This window comes from Camellia sinensis, chromosome 3, assembly GCF_055761805.1.
Source record: "Camellia sinensis isolate YWXY chromosome 3, ASM5576180v1, whole genome shotgun sequence".
NCBI classification, from domain to species: Eukaryota; Viridiplantae; Streptophyta; class Magnoliopsida; order Ericales; family Theaceae; genus Camellia; species Camellia sinensis.
The window spans coordinates 223,798,576-223,822,500 of NC_138963.1; the positions used below are offsets into that span (position 1 = coordinate 223,798,576).

The window sequence follows — 23,925 nt, forward strand, 5'->3', positions numbered from 1 at the left end:
TTCACTTTTTCCCGTATTTCCTTTATATTTGCAAATTCCTCCACAAGTCCTTAATCCAAATAGTCGTACTGGTCTTACCTTCAAGCTTCAAACCACAAATTCAGATTGGTTCTTCTCTTTAATGGTTCTATTGATTTAAACACAACCTAAATGATTCTATTAATTTGGTAAGAACGTCTAAGAAATGAAATCAATACAAATTACAAAACAAGGATGGCATTGATTCCAATCTTTGAACAATCAAACCGATCAACAATTATCAAATACTGTATACACTAGACGAAAAGTAAGCAAAATCCAATACATTCTGCAACAAGAACTTCGTAATAAATTAGATAAAATACACAAGGAAAATCTTTGGTGGCCACACACCACAAACATAATTGAGAAGCACTCCAATTCGAAATTATTAGCTCGAGCAATTGTGAGCAGCCGTCTACAAGTGCAGAAGATCTATAGATTAAAAAATAAATAAAAATAAAAAGTGGCAATTGCTTAATTATGTAACGTGTAAAACTATACCTTTCCATTTCATTACAAAACCAAGTTGTTGTCAACCTCTGGTGCTCTCCATATCATTCCACACTTGATCATAAGCAGATAGAATTGATGATCGCATGTTTGCTATTTCCACTAGTGTATCCAGAGCTGCATGCATGAAACCGACACAATCAGTCAACACCAGCCTTTCATGCAGTGCATGCACATATGTCTGGAGGGTGCAATTGGGAGGAGTAATGAGTTAGAGTCAGCATCTTTGCTTATTATTTACCCATCTCAAATGAAAGTTGGCCAGCTCGAAGTTTTGGAGAAACCAAAGTTCCAAACATTGACAGTGATTTGGATCGTTCCTTTTGAATCTACAAAAGAAGAAAGAAGATAATGTGAAATGTATCCATACACACATTTCACCTTTCAAACACAGCTACAACAATAAAATAAAAAATAAATAAAAATTATATAAATAAAAAACTGGGTTTAAACTTATATCCTGAAACTCTACCTTTTTCCTTATTTGGGTTAAACCTCTGTTTTTTTTTTTTTTTTTTTTTTTTAGTGCAAAGGGTTAAACCTCTGTTTGATACCCAAATTAAGCACTGAAAACTTCTGTGATTTTTCCATTGAGTGCATTTGATAACACACAAAAAGTTGCGTAACAAATAATTTTCACTTAAAAGGTCTAAAGTTTTCCTTTACAAATGAACAAGCCAAGTGGTAATAGCTTTGTCTATGTAACAACAAAACTTCTAGACATAAAAGCCTAGTTAACTTCACCTTTTACGTCAGTAACTTAAAAGGTTCAGTGCTATAATTCAGCAACTAAAATTTTCAGTCTCACCCAACAGCCCCTTTTCAGTTTTATAAAAATAGCAATGCAACTTCTACGCATACAAGCCTTTTGCATGGCTGAACTCAAAAAAAAAAGACTGATAAGAGTTCTAGTACAATGGTGCCAGCACCCACCCAATGACAGCTAAAATAGAAATGACTTGTTATCAGAATTTGACTCATTAAACAAGATGAAAATATGGAGCAAGGTCAGTGGTGGCATACTTACTTGGTAGTCAACCACGAGTGCAGACCCATTACTTTCTGGTCTTTTCTCCTGAATTTCTTTGCACAAACAGATGCGAGAAAGTAAGAAGCAATAGAAGAGAAAACATACATTAAACTCCAAAACTAACCCAAAAAGGAAAACAAAATCACTAATCAGTAAATTCTTTAAAGACATTCTGCAACAACGTACAAAAAAAGTATAGAAAGATTCACTGAAAGGTGATTTTATATACCAGATGTTCCCCTATACCGAAGCTGCGGTTTAGTTGATGTCCTTTGTAAAGACTCATCCTCATCAAATTTTGCTTTGTCAGATGAGCAATTCCGATTATCAGGGGAGACCCACTTGCACAAAGTAAAATTAGGTTGCTTCATCCTGGAGTCAACTAAAATATATAAGAAAAACTAATTAACATCGATAATGACTAACATATGCACAACTAAACAGGTCTTAAAGACTCTGAATAAGAGCATACGCGTGTTTGTGCAAGTGTCAAAGTGCTTTACTTGTACTGGCTCAAATTACCAAAGCTAATGTAAAATATTTTTTTTATGATTCAATTTCTGAATGCCCCTTACAAAGGTGCAATGCCATAATACATATGTTATCATACCATAAGCACGAGTGGTAAGACTAACCCCATAATTGAAAATCTTCACTTATCATCAAACTGATTCAGTTAAGAAGGCTTACCACCATCCTCTGTAATTTGCAATGTTGTAGCAGCACAGTGGCTTTTGAGGTCAAACAAGGCACTACTGATTCGTGAAGCACCCATGGAATGTCGAGCACCAGCTAATTCCAACCATCCCTGCAAAGTAGGAAAGTTAGAACAATAAAAAAGTCCTAGTTTTCTATGTTGCCACATCTCTCAGAGAAAAATGAGCACCAAACGAACAACAGGGTGATTTCTTCACTTGTTCCAAAAATTAAAATGGAAGCATAACAATCGTGTCAAGTAGTGAAATTTTTGTCTTTGTTAAGAAACATAGAATCAATCTTGAACAATCCAAATGCAAAACTATCACCATAATGCAATAACACAGTTCAAATTATCAGTTAATAAGAGAGTATCCCCACAAGACAATGACTAAACTACCCTCCAAGATAAGCAACACATAATGATCACCGTGGACTAGGATCTTCTGTACATTACCTGAATAACTACAGGCTTAAAATAGCTTATTAGTCATGAAAACAGACTACACATAAGTATTGCAAATGCTAGTAGATTTTAAGCCGAAAAGATTAGAAAGAAAAACAGGACTTATCGAAAACAGAAGATGAAGAAGAATAAAAACGGGAATCAAAATAAAATTTGATTCAATTGGAAAATTAATGAGTCCTGTTAACACAGAATTAACCCACTCAAGATAGTGTTAATAGGACCCAATGAAATTTTATGAGAAAATTAGTGGGAAAAAAGTGAGACTTACCTGATATTTTCCCTAAAATTATCCAAATTGAAAATTAATTAATCAGGTTGCCCTCGTCTAATTAAAGATGAACTAAAAAACAAGCCTATTCTCTGAATCAAATATAGACATGAATTAAAACATAATGTAAAGTAGATCAAAAATATATAAAAGAATGAACGGTGTGGTCAAGATGTGATTGAAGGAATCAAACGCTGACTAAATTGAAATCCAAAACAGTACCCATAAAAAAGAAGATTTCATGGCAATAATGATGGTAAAATAGGGTTCTAAAATTAGCTTTTTAGGGTTTTTACCTGGCGAAGTGTTGAAGATAAAGAGTCGACTAGGGTCAGATAGCTATCCACCGAATCAAGAAACTTCACAACTTTCTGATCCCCTTCTCTTTCTCCTCCTTCTTCTTCTTCTTGTTGCTGTTGTTGTTGTTGGGTTGAGTATCTTCCATTATCAATATTGCGTGTTCCCTCTTCTTCAGCCATTGAAAATCAGGTTTTCTGATAACCTACTTCTAAACCCTAACCCTTCCGGCCTGTCGAGGGGCTTCATGCTCATTTTGGAAATTGATAAGTTTTCGGTTAGACTATCTTAAATTTTGGAAAATTTACCCATAAGTCCTATTTTTTGAAAAGTTGAACCATTTAGTCCTAAAAGTTTTCTTATGTTCCATTTAGTCCCATTTGCAAATCAATCTAATGTTCGAAACATTAATCTGATGTTCGAAATCTAATGTTCGAAACATTAATCTGATGTTTGAAACATTGTAATGGGACCTTTCAGTCTATAAGAAAACTTTTAGGACTAAACAGTGTATAAGTTATTAATTTGGGATTTATTGGTGCATCTAAATTTAAATTTGATAAAAAAAAAAAATCTTTTTTATTTTATTTTAATAATTATACCAAATAAGTATCAAATTGATAATTTTATTTCTTTCGGAGGATACGATTCATTATCGTTGCCGAATGTTCTTCGAATGTCTCTGGATGTCTTCTTAATTGACTACCTCAAGGTAAACATTTGTAAAAAAATTACACTAGTAGGTCGATCGTCCGATCGACCACCTTAAGACAAAAAAATAAAAAAATTTACACCGATATCTATCTGATGTGAGTCCCACACCCATGTGAGACATTTGCTAAAACTTTTAGTAGAATTTTTGGGACCTCTAGCATTTTTGTATTTAAAATTCTCTATTTAAATACTATATCAAAAGAAAAAAAAAATATTAATGCACCATTAGAGATTTCCTTAGATACAAGCAAAGTACTGCGGCGTGCATTGAAATTTCGGAAACATTTGTGGTTGAAGTTTCAATAAAAATTGTCGGCTTTCACCCACAGAAGAGAAGTTATTTGGTGCTACGCGCTGGTTAGGTTATTAATGGGAAATATCAAATCAGTTATTTTTGGAAAAAAATAATTACAATATATAAATAAATGATAAATTTTATAAGTATTAATAATTAAAATCATATTTAAAAGAAAAAATTAACTGAAATGTAATTTCTCCTTAGGTTATTTCTCAAGAATGTTGTGATTGGTGAAGGGATAGGACTCGAGACTTTACATTGGGACACAAAAAAAATAATATTTAAGTCTTGTCTAAAAATTCACTATTTTAGTATTTTAAATTTTTTTATAAAAAAAATATGTAAAGAGTAAAGAAAATGATATAACAAGGTATACTCATTTTTTAACTTTTTCACTATAAATCCCAAGTCTCAAAATGGGTTAATAATTGATGGAATATGTACATGTGGTGTTTATGGACCATCTAATAATTTTTCATATATAATTTACCAAGTAAAATTAATAGTCACAATAATAATATTATTAAAATAGTTAATTCACTAAGGTATAGCTATTTTTTTAAATAAGTGGAAGTTAAAATAAGTGAAAGGAGTCAACAAATAAGTAAAAGTTATATTATCTGAGAGGGTGATTTATGCTCCGGCGTTGGGCCGAGGTATAAACCGAACAGGTTGGGGGCCCAGCAGAGCAGTGGGCCGAGATGATCGACTGTTCACCCGGAGATGGGGTACCAGAACTTCGGCCGGGCAGAGTTTGGACTATGTGCTGCCCCGAACCGTGCAGAAGGTGCCCGGCTAGGAAGTGACCGGTCAAACCAGGATGCTCGGTCTGAGGATTATCGAGATCAGACAGACCGAGAGGCCGGCGCTCGGAAAGGCGCGGTCAGCCGAGGTAGTTGACTGACCGGCGAGAAGACCGACCAAAGGAGGATCCCGGGCTAAGCTTTGCCGAGATGCCGCCTAGCCCGGTCCTTCATTCGGTTATCCGGTCGGGCGCTTAAGGTATGAAGCATGGTATGACCGAGGTAGGGCAGCTCGGCTGCCGAGCTCCAGCTATGCTGTCAGGCAGTTGAGAGCAGGTGATGAACGGCATGGTTTAAGCTGACAGATGGGATAGCAGAGCCACGTGTCAGGAGATGACAGGGAGTGGATATGGGGCACAGAAGGTATATAAGCCTGTCTGCGCCCCCCATACAAGACACACGAACACTCTGTAAGAAAATCCTTACACTCAAACACTCTCCCTTCTCTCTATCTATCCCCTGTGTGTGTTCTAACTTGATCGTCGGAGGGGTTTTCCGGCCACACACCGCCGGGTAGCTCACCGCTATTGTGCTCGCAGGTGATCGGACAGAAACGGAGCTTGGAAGAAAGGAGTACGGGCTTGCCGGAATATTTGCTCCCCGTACAATTGGCGCCGTCTGTGGGAAGCTTGACAGACAAAACCTTGTCTTCCAGGTTCATCTGATCGCCGTCCATGGCGAACAACGACGAGTTCCCGTTGTCCGCCATCGATGGAGCCACCCCGGAGTATACCCGAAGGAGAGAGGGACCACCTGCCGTCCATCCAATGGCTGAGTTGGGGACGCCCACTGGAGGACAGTCAGGGGACGCGCGGGATAAGCGCGGAAGGAGTCATGGGCATTCACGGAGTCCAGACGGTCACCGGCGGAGAGACTCACACGCCAGGCGACTGGAAAGCAAGTTAAGGGACCAAGACGCTGTCATCAGGCGGATGGCGGCGGAGATGGAGGATCTTAAACGGCATGTCAAAGGGAAAGGTGTAGCTGGAGTGGGTGACCACAGTGAGCGCACCCTATCCCGCCGTTCAGGCGGACAGAGCCAACGACATACTCAGTCCATATCTATCACCAGAAGTTACCAGGTTGGTGATTCCGACGTGCGTGCAGAAAAGTCCAGCGCGCAAGACAGCACCTACAAACCCTCACGTCCGGCGACGACGTCGAGGTATTCTTATTCGGCTCAGTCAGAGGACTTACGGGCAGTATTAAGGGAGCGGGCTCGCCGGCGCGAAGCTCAGAGAATACCTGCTTTCCAGCGGCTCTCCTACGGGGTACATGCCAGCGAGGAGGTCGGAATGCCTCCACCCCGCCAGGCAGTGCCGATATTCGAAGATACAGACTTGGCAAGGTTGAATGCCACTCCTTTCTCCCTGGAAATAGAAACAACGCCGCTTCCAGCGGGCTTCCATCAGCCTAAGTTCACGCTTTACGACGGGAAAACCGATCCATACATGCATGTGAGCCACTTCCGACAGGTTATGGCCGGACATCGGCGCAATGACGGACTTATGTGCCTAATCTTCCCGTCAAGTTTAGGCGAGCTGGGCTTAAAGTGGTTCGAGAGGTTGCCGGAAGGGAGTATACAAAGGTGGCATCAGTTGGCCGAGGCGTTTGTTACGCGCTTCAAAACCAACACAAAAACACCAAAGGAAGTTGATCACTTGCTGAGTGTCAAGATGGAACCGTGCGACACACTGAAGGCGTACAATTCAAGGTATTGGGAAACCTTCAACGAGATCTTAGACTGCCCGGTCAACCTTGCTATCACGCAGTACAAGCGTGGTCTCCCGGTCGGACATAGACTGCGGGACTCGCTTACCATGCACCAACCGACTTCCATGGGCCAGCTCATGCAGCGCATCAACGAGCACATCCGAGTAGAGGATGATGCGTCGGCTTCCACCGTAAAGGCCACTCCGGTCGGAACAGACAAGAAGACAGCAGGCAAGGTGCACGCAGTTGGGCAAGAGTCCAACCGCTCAAATGACCGGGCAGAGGAATCAGACCGAGGTTCAAGTCGAAAAAACCGGAGAGAACGTCGGAATGACCGGGATGACTACCCCCGTGATGACGTTGAGGACGCAAACAGGAGAATGAAGGCAAGGACTGGCATAACCACGGTCTTTAAGATTCCAATCTATCGCATACTTAGCGAAATCCGAGACGAGGAGTATGTCCGGTTTCCTGCTAAGTTGGGCGATGGACAAAAGGGGTACAACCCGCGGTATCGTTGTACGTTTCACCGGGAGAGGGGCCACCGGACTGAGGATTGTTTGCCTTTGCGACAACATTTGGAAGAATTGGTTGCGGCCGGGCATCTGGACCTTTACATTGATGGCGGAGTGAAACCAAATCAGGCTCCGGTCGATCCCAGGGGACAGGACGACCGAGATGCACCACCACAAGGAGTCATTAATGTCATCCACGGCATCGTGGAACCGGAGCGTGTCTGCGAACTCCGGGGCATGATCAAGAAGGCAGAGCACATGAGGGAAGTTTTGTCAGTACAACCCGCCATCAAGAGGGGGAAGACAGAAGAGAAAGACGTGATAAGTTTCACCTCAAGAGATTTAGAGCGCATCCAGACGCCGCACAACGATGCTCTTGTAGTAACACTACGCGTCAAAGAATTTGATGTTAGACGAATCATGATCGATCAGGGAAGCTCGGTCGAGATCATGTATTATGATGCGTTCAAACAGCTCAAACTCCGTGAGGCAGACTTGGCTCCGGCCACTTCGCCACTGGTTGGATTTAACTCGCAGCCGGAGTGGCCATTGGGAAAGATTATCCTGCCGGTCAAAGCGGGATCCGTGGTCAAGCAAGTGGAATTTTGGGTGCTACAAGTCCCTTCAACGTACAACCTTATCCTTGGAAGAGGATGGCTTCACGCCATGCAAGCCGTAGCATCGACCTACCACCAGGTGATGAGATTCCCCTCGGCTATGGGGGCAATCGAGGAGATTTGGGGTGATCAGGTCATGTCCAAGCAATGCTTCGTGGCGGTCAACGGGAGCCGGGCTGCCAAAGGATTCGTTCAAATGATCGAGGGACCGGAGGACCAGAGTGTCCTGGATGATGTTGGCACCAAAGCCGAGGACAAGGCTGTCGAAGACTTGGTGGAGGTGCGGATTGATGCCGAGAAGCCGGACAGATTCTTCTTGCTCGGTTCAAGTCTCTCGGCCATGGAGAGAACCGAGATGATTGAGTTTTTGATGGCAAATATTGAAGTCTTTGCATGGTCGCCCTACGACATGCCCGGCCTTGACCCAGGTTTTATCTGCCATCACCTCAATGTCTTCCCTGGAGCAAAGCCAGTCATCCAGCGAACAAGGCGATCGGCGCTGCATCACGCCGAGGTAGTAGCAGAGGAGGTAAAGAACTTGCTTGAGGCACGAGCAATACAGGAAGTGCACTACCCTCGGTGGATTTCCAACACGGTAGTGGTGCCCAAGAAAAATGGAAAGTGGCGAGTTTGTGTCGACTATAAGACAGTCAACCGAGCTTGTCCAAAAGACAGCTTCCCTTTGCCGCGCATTGACCAGCTAGTGGATTTGACGGCTGGACACAGCCGGCTCAGTTTCTTGGATGCATACCGCGGCTATCACCAGATTGCCATGCATGGGCCTGACCAAGAAATCACCTCTTTTACGACTCCAAGGGGACTCTTCTGCTATCGAGTTATGCCCTTTGGTTTGAAAAACGCCGGGGCAACCTTTCAGAGGATGGTGACCAAAATGTTCGCTCCTTTGCTCGGCCGGACAATGGAGGCTTACATCGATGATATGGTGGTAAAGAGCCGACATGAGGCACACCATCTGTCCGACTTAGCCGAGATGTTCGCCATTCTTAAGAAGCACAAGCTGCGCTTGAACGCCTCGAAGTGTACCTTTGGCGTGGGATCCGGGAAATTTTTGGGATTCTTAGTCACGAACCGAGGCATCGAAGCAGACCCTACTCAGATCAAAGCCGTGCAAGAATTGAAACAACCTAGCTCGGCTAAGGACGTACAGCATCTGGCCGGTATGGCCGCCGCGCTTAATCGATTTATAAGCCGGTCATCAGATCGCTGCCGCCCTTTCTTTCAAGCATTGAAGTCAAAATTCTCATGGGATGACGAGTGTGACCGAGCTTTGGCTGAGCTCAAGGCTTATTTGTCTTCCCCGCCGCTGTTGGTTACACCAGAGCCCGGTGAGGAACTCTACCTTTACCTTGCCGTCTCCCAGCACGCAGTAAGTGCGGTGTTAGTTCGGGCTGAAGGAATTAAGCACCTCCCAATTTTTTACGTAAGTAAGACCCTTCTGCCGGCTGAGACGCGGTACTTGCCGCTGGAAAAACTAGCGTTGGCACTGATGATGGCTTCGAGGAAATTGGCACATTATTTTCACGCCCATACCATCGTCGTACTGACCGAGTTCCCTCTCAAGGCCTTGTTTGAGCGCGCAGACTTTTCCAGCCGAATATTAAAATGGGCGGTCGAGTTGGGACAGTTTGAGGTGAAGTTCCAGCCGCGCACCGCAATCAAAGCCCAAACCTTGGCCGATTTTGTTGCCGAGTTCTCACCTGGCACTCATCCGGTATGCCCGGTCGTCATTGCCGGGGCAGATGATGAGACGCCCACAATGCCAACCGAGGAACTACTATCTGCAGAAGGTCGCGCCGCGGAGTTAGCGCGCACCATCGAAATTCCCTCAGTTTGCACGGTAATACCTCCCGGTGTTGCGCTGACGGAGTTGTGTATCACCAACCCATCCACTCTGTCCGGTACCGCATCACCAAGGGGGGAAGGAATGGTTCCACACCGCTCAGAACTTGATGATTCGCCTACAGACTTGGGCATTCTGAACCAACTTGCTGAGTCCGGTGCCGAATCCTCAAGGGGGGAAGGAATGGTTCCAGGCAGCTCAGAACCTGCGGCCGGCTTCACACCGCAACCTGGTGTTTCGCCTACGGACTTGGGCATTACGGACCAACTTGCTGAGTCCGGTGTCGAATCACCAAGGGGCACTGACTTTGAACCGGTCAACACCAAACTTGACACCGTACAGCCGAGCAGTTGTGATCCCATTGCCCTTCGCAACTCTCAGGACCCATCTGACTGCTGGAAGCTTTTCGTGGGGGACATGTGGAAGCTTTTTGTTGATGGAGCGTCTAACCGCCATGGTGCCGGCCTAGGTATTGTTCTTATATCCCCGGACGGCCTAACCATAGAGCATTCTATCACACTCGGCTTCCCGGCATCTAACAACGAGGCTGAGTACGAGGCGCTTCTTGCCGGGCTCAAGAGCGCAATCCAAATGAAGGCTGCCGAGCTTCTGGTATATAGTGATTCCCAGCTTGTGGTTAATCAAGTTTCCGGGATTTATGAAGCGAAGGACGACAGGATGGCGAAGTACCAAGCTCTGGTCAGGGACCATATCAAGCAGTTTGAGGCAATCAGAGTCCAGCAGATTGGCCGGGAAGAAAACAGCCAGGCTGATGAACTCGCCGGCCTCGCTTCCATGGTAGATAGCACATCTCCAAACCCCCTATTGATTGACTTTCTTCCGCGGCCAAGCATTGAAAACGCCGGGCAGACGGATGTACTCTGCGCCGAGCTAGGTCCTTCATGGATGGACCCATTGATCTCGTTCCTCAGAGACCGGACTCTTCCAGCGGACAAGAAAGAAGCACACAAAATCCGGGTGAAGTCCGAGCGGTTTTGGCTCTCTCCATCAGGCGCGTTGTATAAGAAGTCCTTCACCGGTCCTTATCTCAAGTGCGTGCACCCGAACAGTGTGGAGGCCTTCTTGTTTGAAATTCATGAAGGCAGTTGTGGCAGCCACGTCGGGGGACGGTCCTTGGCTTACCGAGCTATTTCGCAGGGATACTGGTGGCCGTGCATGCAGGCCGACGCCCAAAAATATGTCCGCAAGTGCGAGAAATGCCAAAAATTCGCTCATCAGATCCACCAGCCTGCCAGGGAACTTCTTCCCCTCACCAGTCCTTGGCCTTTCGCCATATGGGGGCTAGATATAATGGGACCGTTGCCAACAGCACCGGGCAACCGGAAATTCTTCATCGCGGCCACGGATTACTTCACAAAGTGGGTTGAAGCTGAGCCCCTGGCCACCATCAAAGAAAAAGACGTGAAGCGATTTGTCTGGCAGAACATTGTCACGCGGTTTGGCGTCCCCAAGATTTTGATCTCTGACAACAGTACCCAGTTTGACGGTCGCCTATTCAGAGGATTCTGTGATGACCTAAAGATAGAATTCTACAACTCCACCCCGGCCTACCCGCAGTCCAATGGTCAAGCCGAAGCATCAAACAAGACTATACTGGATGGGTTGAAGAAACGGTTGGAAAAGGCTAAGGGCAAGTGGGCTGAAGAATTACCGAGCGTCCTTTGGGCATATCGAACAACCCCGCGACGTTCGACCGGGGAAACTCCATTTGCTTTGGCTTATGGCATGGAGGCGGTCATACCCTTGGAAGTTGAAATGCCCACCCTCAGAACTGAGAGTTTTGAGCCCGAGCTAAATGCCGAGGCTATTGCCTTGGAGTTGGACTTAGCGGAAGAGCGCCGGGAGAAAGCCCTCATCCATGTTGCCGCTTACCAACAAGAGCTCTCCAAGAAGTATAACAAGACAGTGCACCCCAGACCGTTCAAAGTTGGGGATTGGGTTTTGAGGAAAATTATGGGCAACACCCTGGTGCCAGGAGAAGGCAAACTAGGGGCAAATTGGGAAGGACCCTACAAGATCACTGGTCTGGCGGGCAAGGGGGCTTACCACTTGGAGGATCTAGAGGGAAGAGCCATACCCCGGCCATGGAATACGGCCAACTTGAAATTGTATTATTTTTAAGCTTTTTTACTTTCCTCTTTTTTGTAAAGCAATTTTTTGGCTTGCAAAGCAGAATGTAATTCTTTTTGTCAAATTATAGAAGTCATTTTGCATTAGCACTCGGATTGTTCTTTTAATGTCTAAAACCGAGATGATTTGTTCCGGTTGGAAGAGTTGGTGTTTTGTCCAACTTAGGATCCCCAACCGAGATGATTTGCTCCGGTTGGAAGAGTTGGTGTTTTGTCCAACTTAGGATCCCCAACCGAGATGATTTGCTCCGGTTGGAAGAGTTGGTGTTTTGTCCAACTTAGGATCCCCAACCGAGATGATTTGCTCCGGTTGGAAGGGCTGGTGTTTTGTCCAACTTAGGATCCCCAACCGAGATGATTTGCTCCGGTTGGAAGGGCTGGTGTTTTGTCCAACTTAGGATTCCCAACCGAGATGATTTGCTCCGGTTGGAAGAGTTGGTGTTTTGTCCAACTTAGGATCCCCAACCGAGATGATTTGCTCCGGTTGGAAGAGTTGGTGTTTTGTCCAACTTAGGATCCCCAACCGAGATGATTTGTTCCGGTTGGAAGAGTTGGTGTTTTATCCAACTTTGGATTCCCAACCGAGATGAAGTACTCCGGTTGGAAGAGTTGGTGTTCTGTCCAACTTGGGATTCCCAACCGTGATGAAGTACTCCGGTTGGAAGAGTTGGCGTCTTGTCCAACATGGTATCTTGTCCAAACTTAGCAACAACCGAGATGGATATTTCGGTGCGTGAATTTGTTTTGTTATGCTCAACTGCGTCGACCATGTTATGGACTCCGGTCGACCAAGTGTTCAAATGATAAGTCGTACCGAGATAGTTTGCTGAAGACGGAATTAATTACTACCGGGCAAACACTTGGCGAAAATTCAAAATTTTTCATTGATAAAGAAATTCATTACAAAAGGTGGGGACAAAGCCCGGTTACATCAAGTGTATTGAAAGCAAAAATACAGAGAAAAGAAACCTAAACTAAGGGGGAAAGATTGGCGAACTCATCCTCGGCAGCATCAGCGTCAAGGTCAACAGCTTGGCTTGCTTCTTGAGCGCCGGGCTCATTGTTGCCGGGCTGTTCAGGCACCTCGGCCTCTTCTTCCTCAGAATCTGTGTCATCCTCTCCATCTTCAAGTCCTTCCTCGGCCTCCGCTTGAAGCGCAGTAAATACATCATTTGCATATGGCACGAGGTAGACCGGTAGTGAAGCTTTGGGAGGATTGGCAAAAACGTCGGTGTCAGAGCCCTGGCCGAGGTGTTCACAGGCAGACTTCCAACCGGCCTTGAAGTAGATGTCTTGTGTTGCAAACACCTGCTTCTTATAGCTCTCCTCGGCCTCGTTGAACCCGGCCTTGTTGGCAGCCCGGCAAGCCTTCTTCTTCGCCTTCTTCAAAGCGTCAACCTCGGCCTGAAGCTCACTTTGTTTTTTTTCGGCTGCGCCCAGCTGACCGAGCAGTCTATTGTTGTCATGGTTGGCCATTTCGAGAGAAGCTTTAGCCCGGCCGAGCTCGGCTTGGAGGCTTTCAACATGGCTCGCAGTGTCATTGGCTTTCTGCCTAAGCCGGTGGATGCGCTCTAGGACCAAATGTTGTTTTTGAATGGCCTGCAAAAAGAAGCAAAGTACATCAGAAAGGGGACCGAGCAAGAAGGACCGAGCAAACACCTGTGAAATGTTAAAAAGAACGCCGACTTACCCTGGCCATCGACTTCACAGAAGATTTTACCAGCCGGGTGTCAGGGACGTGGTCACTGCCTACCACGTCGCCCGGTAGGAGAAATGCTTTGGAGAGATCGAAGGCGAGCAAATGTTCTTTGTCTGCCTTGATCGATGCAGTCGCCGGGATGTCCTGTCCCCGGTGCTTCAGCTGAGGACGCCAAGCGGGCACGGGAGCAGGAGTTTCAACAGGATGCTCGGTTGTCAGCTCGGTGACGAGCTCGGCGGAGGGATCTGCCCTTGGTCTTTTTCCAGCCTGGCGCGCTTCTCTGGCGGATTGCACGGCAGCTGGAGCCGGAGAAGCAAGGGCTACGACGGCTGCACTCGATTGACCGGCAGCCGGGGAACGGGTGGTGACGCTCGGTATCTCGGCTGAGGTCGCGGTTAGAAGGTTTTTGATCCGAGATCTTTTGGCCATTTCTTGCTCGTCAGTTAACCGGATTAATGGGACGTCTGGTAGTGTTGGATCTGGAGGTGGCGAAGGAGCTCTAAGGAAGTCAGTTACTCTACTCCAGCGCGGAGCAGAATATCTGTAAGTCGGTGTGTAGCCGAGCAATTCGTTGCAGTCTCGGTGACGGTACCTAAGCACGGCCCGAATTGCCTCGACGTTGGGGAATTGGTAGTTGGCTTGCAAGGCTTGGATAGCTGTAAAAGAAACAGGGAAACCGGTTAGTAAAACTAAAGAATAAAGTTAACCGAGCAAGTTTGAGTGGCTTACATGAAGAACCGAAGTCCTTGCTTATGAACCAACCCGGCACCTCGGCTGTTTCGTAGTTGCCGGACACCCAGAAGAAATCATCATCGTGCATATCTTTGTCCGGGGTGCCGGTTACGATTTTTTCCTTGCCCGGTCTTATTTTCAGGTAGTAAGCCAGGCCGTCACCGGTGTGGCCCATAGTGTATTGCCTTAATATCTCGGCTAGGCCTAAATTGGCGCCCAGCCGTTGGTTCAATTCGTGTACGCCGTTGATTATTCTGTATGTGTTGGTGGACACCTGTGTGGGTGCCAGCCCGGTTCGGCGGAGGAACTCGGTTATGAGAGGGTTGAGTGGGAAACGAAGACCCCCTTCAACGATGGATAGCACGGTGAAGGGGCATTCCTCCCTACCCCAAGGCGTGGTCTCTTCTTCGGCCAGCTCGAGATGGACGTCGGCCGGGACGCCGTAGTCCTCTCTGAAAGCGGCTAGCGCGGCCGGAGTATCCACAAAGAAGCGGAACTTCCCCATTTGTGGCCGACTTACTATAGCCCGGTTGATGGGTTGGGCACGGTGATAAATTGCTGCAGCTCGGTCCTGAGAGGTTCAGGAATGACAGGGGTCCCTTTGGACTCTGCAGGAAAAGGATGGTAAGTGTAAGTGTGTGGTTTCGCTAAGAGAGCTAGACTTCAGCTCGGTCGGTAAGGGGGCCAAGCTACCTCGGTTGTCTGATTAAGGAGCTCGGTCGCCCAAGCAGACCTGATGTTAGCCCGGTTAAGCGACCAAGCCCTTTGGTTATCTCGGTTTTTGCCATGATTGGAACAAACACGTTGTTTGCCCGGTTTGGCTAACTTTTCGGATCAAAAGAAGGCCCAGAGCCCGGTTCACCCCAGTTTTTCGATGTTCTTCAGGAAGACGAAGAACACCAAGAACAGTGGGAGGTTTAGGACGTTTTCTATGGTCTAAGCCCTAAAAGCTATGTTTTCGGGTCCTAATGTGTGCAAAATAAGAGTAAATAGCAACATAAGAGAGATTGGACATCTTACATGTGAAGGGCCGAAGGTGTTCTTCCCAAACACGAAGAATGGCAGGATGGCAGTCGAGCTTGGGTCTGAGAATCGACAGAGATGGATGCAGCAGTAGAGGAAAAATGGAACTGGGGGGGGGCAAATTTGTATAGGCGTTAGAGACCGCCCAAATTCAAATTCTGGCAAAAACGGCGGGTTGGCTGCCCGATGACCAATGGCAGACCGCCACGTGTCACCATTTATGGCTTTGGCAGGACTGAAGCGACGGGTTGAAAAGACGAAGAGCCAACCGAGCTGCTTTCAACGAGAAAAGGTCAGCCGAGGAATACAACCGGTCAAATCTGCGGACAATTGCGTCAACTAGCTCGGTCGAAGCTTGGCATCCTGACGACCGGATAAACGTTATCTCGGACAAGGTGAATAATCCCAGTCACGCTTCCGCGGACGGAATTAAGGGGCAATTGAGAGGGTGATTTATGCTCCGGCGTTGGGCCGAGGTATAAACCGAACAGGTTGGGGGCCCAGCAGAGCAGTGGGCCGAGATGATCGACTGTTCACCCGGAGATGGGGTACCAGAACTTCGGCCGGGCAGAGTTTGGACTATGTGCTGCCCCGAACCGTGCAGAAGGTGCCCGGCTAGGAAGTGACCGGTCAAACCAGGATGCTCGGTCTGAGGATTGTCGAGATCAGACAGACCGAGAGGCCGGCGCTCGGAAAGGCGCGGTCAGCCGAGGTAGTTGACTGACCGGCGAGAAGACCGACCAAAGGAGGATCCCGGGCTAAGCTTTGCCGAGATGCCGCCTAGCCCGGTCCTTCATTCGGTTATCCGGTCGGGCGCTTAAGGTATGAAGCATGGTATGACCGAGGTAGGGCAGCTCGGCTGCCGAGCTCCAGCTATGCTGTCAGGCAGTTGAGAGCAGGTGATGAACGACATGGTTTAAGCTGACAGATGGGATAGCAGAGCCACGTGTCAGGAGATGACAGGGAGTGGATATGGGGCACAGAAGGTATATAAGCCTGTCTGCGCCCCCCATACAAGACACACGAACACTCTGTAAGAAAATCCTTACACTCAAACACTCTCCCTTCTCTCTATCTATCCCCTGTGTGTGTTCTAACTTGATCGTCGGAGGGGTTTTCCGGCCACACACCGCCGGGTAGCTCACCGCTATTGTGCTCGCAGGTGATCGGACAGAAACGGAGCTTGGAAGAAAGGAGTACGGGCTTGCCGGAATATTTGCTCCCCGTACATTATCTTATATAAAATAAGTTATATTATTTTATATATTTATATATTTTTTATTTTTATAATAACTAAATAAATAAAATTTATTTGACAATCTTGTCATCTGTTTTTTTTTTTTTTCGTGTAAGATGAATTTTGTTAAAATAAGTAGCCCTTTTCATTTCTTGGGAACTATTTGGTTTCATGGGGAAAAAATATATAACCAAAATAATTTTTTTTTCTAATTGGATTTAGCTTAGTCAGATAACAAATAAAAAATCAATTGTTTAATAGGCTCCACCCCTGTTTGACAATAACAAAAAAAAACACATTTATCATTATGCTATTAGTGAAGCTTTTACTTAAATTGATAGTTAAATTTGAGTTTACCTATTAGAAAAGTTCAAATCAAAATTTTTTTACTCACTTTTTTATTTAAATGTAAAGTGATTTTTTTGTTTTGTTTTATTCAAAGATTCAGTGGAAAAGAGGGAAGGGAAATAAAGTGGAAAGTTAATAATAATAATAAAATGAACTTGACTTTGAAATAAAATTGACTTGCAAAGGCCAGTGAAAGAAGGGAAGGAGGCCTAATACTAATATCTGAGAAAACAGCTAACCTGGTTTTTGAAGTATGGTTGGTGGGTGGTGGGGACTGTGGAAACTTGTGTGTGTGTGTGTGTGTGTGTGTGTGAGAGAGAGAGAGAGAGAGAGAGAGAGGGTGGCTGGCTAGCTCCCTCCCATAACATAAGAGAAGTCTCCACCTTTAAAATTATTATTATTTATTTATATTTTATGTTCCTGTTATTTTCTTGAACTGAATACAAATACAAATAGCTTTCTCTAATGCCCATCCTGTCCCAAGAAAAGTAAAGAAACAGAAACAAAACCCTAATTTTTAGAATACATCAAACTTGCTCCTCGTCTGTTTATTACTTTAGAGCTATCAGGTGCCAGACGATGGCGCATCTTCAACTGAAAATTGGGTTTTCCCTGTAAGTCCCTCAAGTTTGAAGAATTTACTCAAAAGGTATGGTTTTTCACCTGGTTTCTCTTTTTCTTTGAACCCATATATGTGTGTGTGTGTGTGTGTGTGTGTGTGTGTGTGTGTGTGTTCTTCCTAAGCTTGTGAGTTGCTTTGATACTGATTTTATTGACTAATTATAGTTGAATTTCAATCTCTTTACCTAAAGCACATGATTCCAAATTATTCATATTCTCAACAATTGCTTGATGGGTAGTATTTAGTGGCGTTGGCATGGTTTGTTTCATCATGATTAAGATCATGTGTGAATTTTTCGTGAAGAGGTGCTGGCGGCAGCAATTGATGGCGGGGTTTTCTTGACATGGTTGAATTAATGGTGGGTAATTTAGATGGATATCAAGGTCCTATGTGCTCGTGATTATCGTTGTCTTGCGATGTTGTAACATTCCTATTAACTAACTGGAGAGTTTGATCTTGTGAAGATAAATGGAAAAAGCATGAGAGTGAAGGAGGGAGAGTCTGTTGTTTAACTTTAGCTGGCCAATTCTGAATTAAAAGTTGACTCTAACTTGGTTTGCAAATGGAATTTTGAGCCAGTGGCTTTGTTTGCTTTGGCCGAAAACATTTTTCAATAGATTTAAAAAAAAGATGTTTTTAGTAGAAAATGTTTTTCTATGTTTGGTTGCCTCCTTAGTAGTTGTATTAGCGGCGGCGGTGGTGGTGGTGGTGGTGGTGGTGGTGGTGGTGGCAGTGGGGGTGGAGGCGAAGTGTGGTGGCGTTGGTAAGAGATTTAATTTAGTTTGAAAAACATTTTTAGCCCAAACAAGTTGTTTTGTTGACCATGGAAATTCATTGACTTTAGTTTTTTGTAGTACCAAATGGCATAAAATCCGAAAAAAATATTCTCTTCCCAAACAAAAGGAATGTTCATATCTTATAGTTATCCTCCTCTATACTTTTGCTCATGCAGGGTTACTTACTTTCTGTATTACCATGACCCTCCCCCGCATGCATCTTTTTCTACATACCTTATGTTTATGCAGTTTTTGGTTGTTGTGGAAATGGATTTAGAGCAATTCCGAAGAATTTGAATATCTGTATGTAATATTATTCTTTGACAGATACTTAATATCTGATGGCTGGAAGCTGGGATGGAAGTTATGACATTGGTAGCCCGTCAGAAGAGAGCTCTCACTTTGAGAAACTACACATAGAGCCCATATATGATGCATTTATATGCCCTTTGACAAAACAAATTATGTCTGATCCTGTTTCCTTGGAAAATGGACAAACTTTTGATCGAGAAGCAATTGAAAAGTGGTTCAAAGAATGCAGGGAGAGCGGAAGAAGGCTGATTTGTCCATTGACGCTACAAGAATTAAGAAGTACAGAATTGAACCCAAGTATGGCTCTGCGAAACACCATTGAACAGTGGCACGCCAGAAATGAAGCTGCTCAATTGGATATGGCTCGTAGGTCATTATCTCTGGGCAGTGCAGAGAGTGATATTCTGCAGGCTTTGAAGTTTGTCCAGTACCTCTGCCAAAAAAGCCAGTCAAATAAGCATATTATTCGTAATGCAGAGCTGATTCCTATGATTGTTGACATGTTGAAGAGCAGCAGTCGTAGAGTTCGCTGTAAAGCTTTAGAAACTCTTCAAATTGTGGCCGAGGAAGACTCTGATAATATGGTTTGTCAATTTTTTTCTGGTTCATTGTTCAGATTTTTCAACAACCTGGGCATGGATGGAATTAATTCCTCTTATTTATAGTTCGTTCTTTATTTATTTTGTAGGAAATAATGGCAGAAGGGGACACTGTACGAACAATAGTTAAGTTCTTGTCTCATGAGCAATCCAAAGAGAGGGAGGAAGCTGTTTCTTTGCTATTTGAGCTCTCCAAGTCGGAAACTTTGTGTGAAAAGATTGGTTCAGTTAATGGAGCAATTCTTATATTGGTTGGGATGACTAGCAGCAACTCAGAAAATCTTTTGACCGTTGAGAAGGCTGATAAAACTCTGGAGAATTTGGCAAAGTGTGAGAATAATGTAAGACAGATGGCTGAAAATGGTAGATTGCAACCTCTTCTGACACTACTCCTTGAAGGTATCTCCAAGATCACCAATGTTTTATGCTCTTTTTGTTTGCAGACAAATGGTGCTTTAATTATTATTATTTTCTTTGGGTCATCAAATATTGTAGTTGTGGAAGGCAGAACATATGTTTCTTTTTTGTTTGTTTTGATCAGACATTGCAATTTTCTATGTTAAATGATAGTCTGCTGCGCATCTCTACAAAATTGACTAGGTTGAATGAATAATGGGATGGACATGGACTTGAGGCTTTCTTGGGTTGAGTTGTTGATGCAGAATATAAGAAGCTCAAGGAAGGCTAAATTTAAAGACGCGATGATATTTAGATATTGACATGATTCCATGGAAAAACTGAAAGAAATCTTCTATAATCATGTTTCTAGTATTATTAGTCTTATTTTATAATTATATTTATGTTTTCTAGGATTTTAAGCTTAGGGGTATTTTGGTAATTTGCAGAATATATGAGTATGGGTTTTGTGGGTCGCCCATGGATTGTCTTATAGGTCAAGTTATTTAATTAGTTGTTATTTATGTTTCTTAGTCTTAAATTAGTTTTAGAAGTCAAAGATATTTTAGTAGTTTTTTTATTTTTAATTTTTAAATTCTTTTAAAGTTGATTTAGGAAGTCTCATAGTTCTATATAAACCATGTAATGCTTATATTTTAAGAGAGTTGATATTTTATAAAAATAGAGAGCTTTGAAGCTTCTTTGTAGATTGTGTGATGCAATCAAACTCTAGGTGTGATGCTTAGGCCTATCTTCTTCTTTCTTGTTCTTTTCTGTTTCAATTTACTATTATCGGATCACTATTCACAGACTTATAAAAGTGCACTTGTCAACCTCAAAACTCCATCTAATCACCCCCAAATAAACCCAAATCCCTTTCCTTACCTATTAGCCTTCAATTTAACTCTTGAAACCCTAAATTACTCATTGTTTAGGCCATCAAATAACCTCTATTTTCAAAAGCCGGCGCTGTCCCTACTTGTCATGCATCAGTTGTTTGGCAAGTAAGGAATAGACAATCAGAAATAAATAAATGCTAAGGTCATTTATATCTCATTTGATTTCTTTAACATGAAAATGACAGGCTTTAGACTTGATGGTTGGAGAAGCTGTGATCATAATTGTTTGTACTTTTTCTTTTCCAAAACAAAGCACTTCTTCTATGAAGCCCTTTTTCCTCCCTGCTCCTTTGCATTTACTTCAGAGCATAATTATAGAGCTAGACACTATTATTTCTGATAGAGCATGCCATGGACAAGTAGAGAATAAAAGAGGATAAATTAAACATAAAGCCTTTAATATGACAACAATTTGGTGTATTCAAAAAGATGTTCTCTGTGCACTTAAGTAAAATGCTTTTCACCGCAAACATACCGTAGAGCCGTAATTTGCATATTGTAGTAAAGATGACAATGTAGTGCAAAAATTATGCTTATGCACACCTCTTTAGTCAACTTTCTAATTGAAAGAAGGGACAGTTGCATAAAAATGGTATCAACACAAAATATTTGCGAAGTGATGCAAAGTAATGCATAAATTGGTTGTCCTTTCATCACTTGGGAATTATTGATATCATTTTTATGTAATTGTCCCTTGAAAGAACATGAAAATAGCAATTAAATAAATATAGGTGATTACTCTTTTCTTTGAATTTGAAATTTTGAGCAACAAAATTAAAGACGGAGACTAAATATGGCAATAATACTTTTGTAAATGAATCTGCGTGAGACTTTCAATAATTCAATCTTCAGTTCAATAATCTACATATGGCTTTTATGAGCAAATAAATGCAATTTGTTCAAGGTTCTGAGTAAGAAGTTCTGAATGGGTTGTTGCCATATATGGAAGATCCTGAAGTCTTAGTATAATTTTTTTAATAATTTGTATGGTCACCAATTTGTTTCTTTCCTCCTTTTTCACCCAATAATTACTCATTTATTTATTACCATTAACAACTCTACTTAAAACTCCATTTGTTCCTTAGACACTGAAAGGGGCAGGGTGGTGGTGGTTTCTTCTTGTTCTTCTTCTTGGGGGTGGGGTGTGGATATATTAGTTGCAGGCTATAGTTTTTTGGATTGGATAAGTAGAATGTGTATTTATATTTTCACTCATTTATTTCCTTCTATCTCATAAAGGAATGACAAAGGTGGTGGCGGTTTCTTCTTCTTGGGGGTGGGGTGTGGATATACTAGTTGCAGGCTATAGTTTTTTGGATTGGACATATAGAATGTCTATTTATATTTTCACTCATTTATTTCCTTCTATCTCATAAAGGAATGACATGTTCTTTTTGTTAATTTTGTCTTATTGCGAAAATGGATTGTTGCAGGCCCACCAGAAACTAAGTTATCCATGGCTGCATACCTTGGTGAGTTGACTCTAAACAACGATGTGAAGGTCTTTGTGGCCACAACTGTTGGCTCATCACTAATCGATATCATGAGAAGTGGTAGCATTCAGTGCAGAGAAGCTGCTCTAAAAGCACTGAATCAGATCTCATCTTATGAAGCAAGTGCCAAGGTTTTGATTGAGGCAGGTATTCTTCCTCCTCTTGTCAAGGATCTATTCATTGTTGGCCCGAACCAGCTTCCCATGCGGCTGAAAGAAGTTGCTGCGACAATTCTTGCCAATGTGGTGACCTCAGGTTATGATTTTGATTCCATCCCTGTTGGACCTGACCGCCAGACTTTAGTATCAGAAGACACGGTTCATAACCTGCTCCATCTTATTAGCAACACTGGCCCAGCAATCGAATGCAAGCTTCTCAACGTTCTTGTTGGTCTGACAAGTTCTCGTAGTACTGTCGTCAGCGTTGTTGCTGCCATTAAAAGCTCTGGTGCTACCATCAGTTTGGTTCAGTTCATCGAGGCTCCGCAGAACGATTTGCGTGTGGCTTCCATAAAGCTTCTCCAGAACCTCTCTCCGTACATGGGTCATGAACTAACCGATGCTTTACGTGGGCCAGCAGGCCAGCTTGGTACCCTAATCAAAGTCATATCAGAAAACATTGGTATCACTGAAGAGCAGGCTGCTGCAGTTGGCCTTTTAGCCGATCTTCCGGAGAGGGACGTGGGCCTCACGAGGCAGATGCTAGATGACGGTGCTTTTCAGTTGGTCATTTCCAGAATAATCAAGATTAGGCAAGGTGGGACTAGAGGTATTCGTTTTGTCACACCATATCTGGAAGGGCTTGTTCGAGTTCTCTCAAGGGTTACTTTTGTGTTGGCTGATGAGCCCGATGCAATTGCACTCTGTCGCGAGCACACTCTCGCTGCACTGTTCAATGAACTGCTTCAGACCAATGGACATGACAATGTACAGATGATTTCTGCCATAGCCCTGGAAAACCTATCCCAAGAATCTAAGAATTTGACCAGACTGCCCGAGTTGCCAGAACCTGGTTTTTGTGTCTCTATCTTTCCATGTTTAAGCAAGCCACCTGTCATAACCGGATTATGTAGGATCCACCGTGGGACTTGTTCGCTAAAAGAAACTTTTTGCCTCTTGGAGGGCCAAGCTGTGGAGAGATTGGTGGCCCTTCTAGACCACACAAATGAGAAGGTGGTTGAGGCGTCACTCGCGGCATTGTCTACTTTGTTGGATGATGGGGTTGATATTGAACAAGGGGTGAAGGTATTGTGCGAGGAGGAAGGAATCAAGCCGATATTGGATATATTGAAAGAGAAACGGACAGACAATATCCGGAGGAGGGCAGTTTGGGCAGTCGAAAGACTTTTGCGCTCTGAAGATATAGCCTACCAAGTTTCTGGTGATCAAAATGTGGGCACAGCACTTGTTGACGCTTTCCAGCATGGCGATTATCGAACACGACAGATTGCTGAGCATGCACTGAAGCATGTTGACAAGATACCCAACTTCTCCGGTGTCTTTGCGCCATGAAAATATAGATTTGCTTTGCTCGCAAATGTCTGTCGGTGAAGTGGGGACATTGCATTTATTGATAATTTCCCCCTTATTTTGAGCTGCATCTAAAATTTTGGTTTGAGAAGCATCACGAGAAGGTGGATAATGTTATTACCTGTCTTATGGTTTGTCTGACTTGTCTTATAAACTGTTCATTTGTTCATCATTGTTGTTTGAGTAGTATTTTTTTTTATAAAAAAAACAAGAGCTGCATATATTGGATTTGGAGTGGGGACACAACAGTGTTTTTGTACATTTTTTTACCATATTTTCAATAAAAGATTCGTTATGA

At 43.9% G+C, this 23,925-nt stretch overlaps 2 protein-coding genes across 2 annotated transcripts in view; one reads left to right on the top strand and one right to left on the bottom strand.

The window, feature by feature from the left end:
- Nucleotides 1-200: 200 nt before the first annotated feature.
- LOC114283071 (coiled-coil protein) lies at nucleotides 201-3,588 on the bottom strand. Its single transcript, XM_028225901.2, has 7 exons — nucleotides 3,291-3,588; nucleotides 2,252-2,369; nucleotides 1,791-1,943; nucleotides 1,559-1,614; nucleotides 773-860; nucleotides 523-648; nucleotides 201-436 (listed from the first exon to the last, which is right to left on the bottom strand). The coding sequence occupies exons 1-6, from the start codon at nucleotides 3,471-3,473 to the stop codon at nucleotides 554-556; spliced, it is 693 nt and encodes a 230-aa protein (XP_028081702.2). The 5' UTR covers nucleotides 3,474-3,588; the 3' UTR covers nucleotides 201-436; nucleotides 523-553.
- A 13,564-nt stretch (nucleotides 3,589-17,152) lies between these two features.
- The window catches only part of SAUL1 (senescence-associated E3 ubiquitin ligase 1), a 6,781-nt gene continuing 8 nt past the window's right edge, over nucleotides 17,153-23,925 (top strand). The window contains exons 1-4 of the mRNA XM_028225900.2: nucleotides 17,153-17,650; nucleotides 18,727-19,295; nucleotides 19,400-19,709; nucleotides 22,039-23,925. The exon at nucleotides 22,039-23,925 is cut by the window's right edge and continues 8 nt beyond it. Coding sequence (XP_028081701.2) covers nucleotides 18,741-19,295; nucleotides 19,400-19,709; nucleotides 22,039-23,609 — 2,436 coding nt within the window. The 5' untranslated portion in view covers nucleotides 17,153-17,650; nucleotides 18,727-18,740 and the 3' untranslated portion in view covers nucleotides 23,610-23,925. The remainder of the gene's footprint in view (nucleotides 17,651-18,726; nucleotides 19,296-19,399; nucleotides 19,710-22,038) is intronic.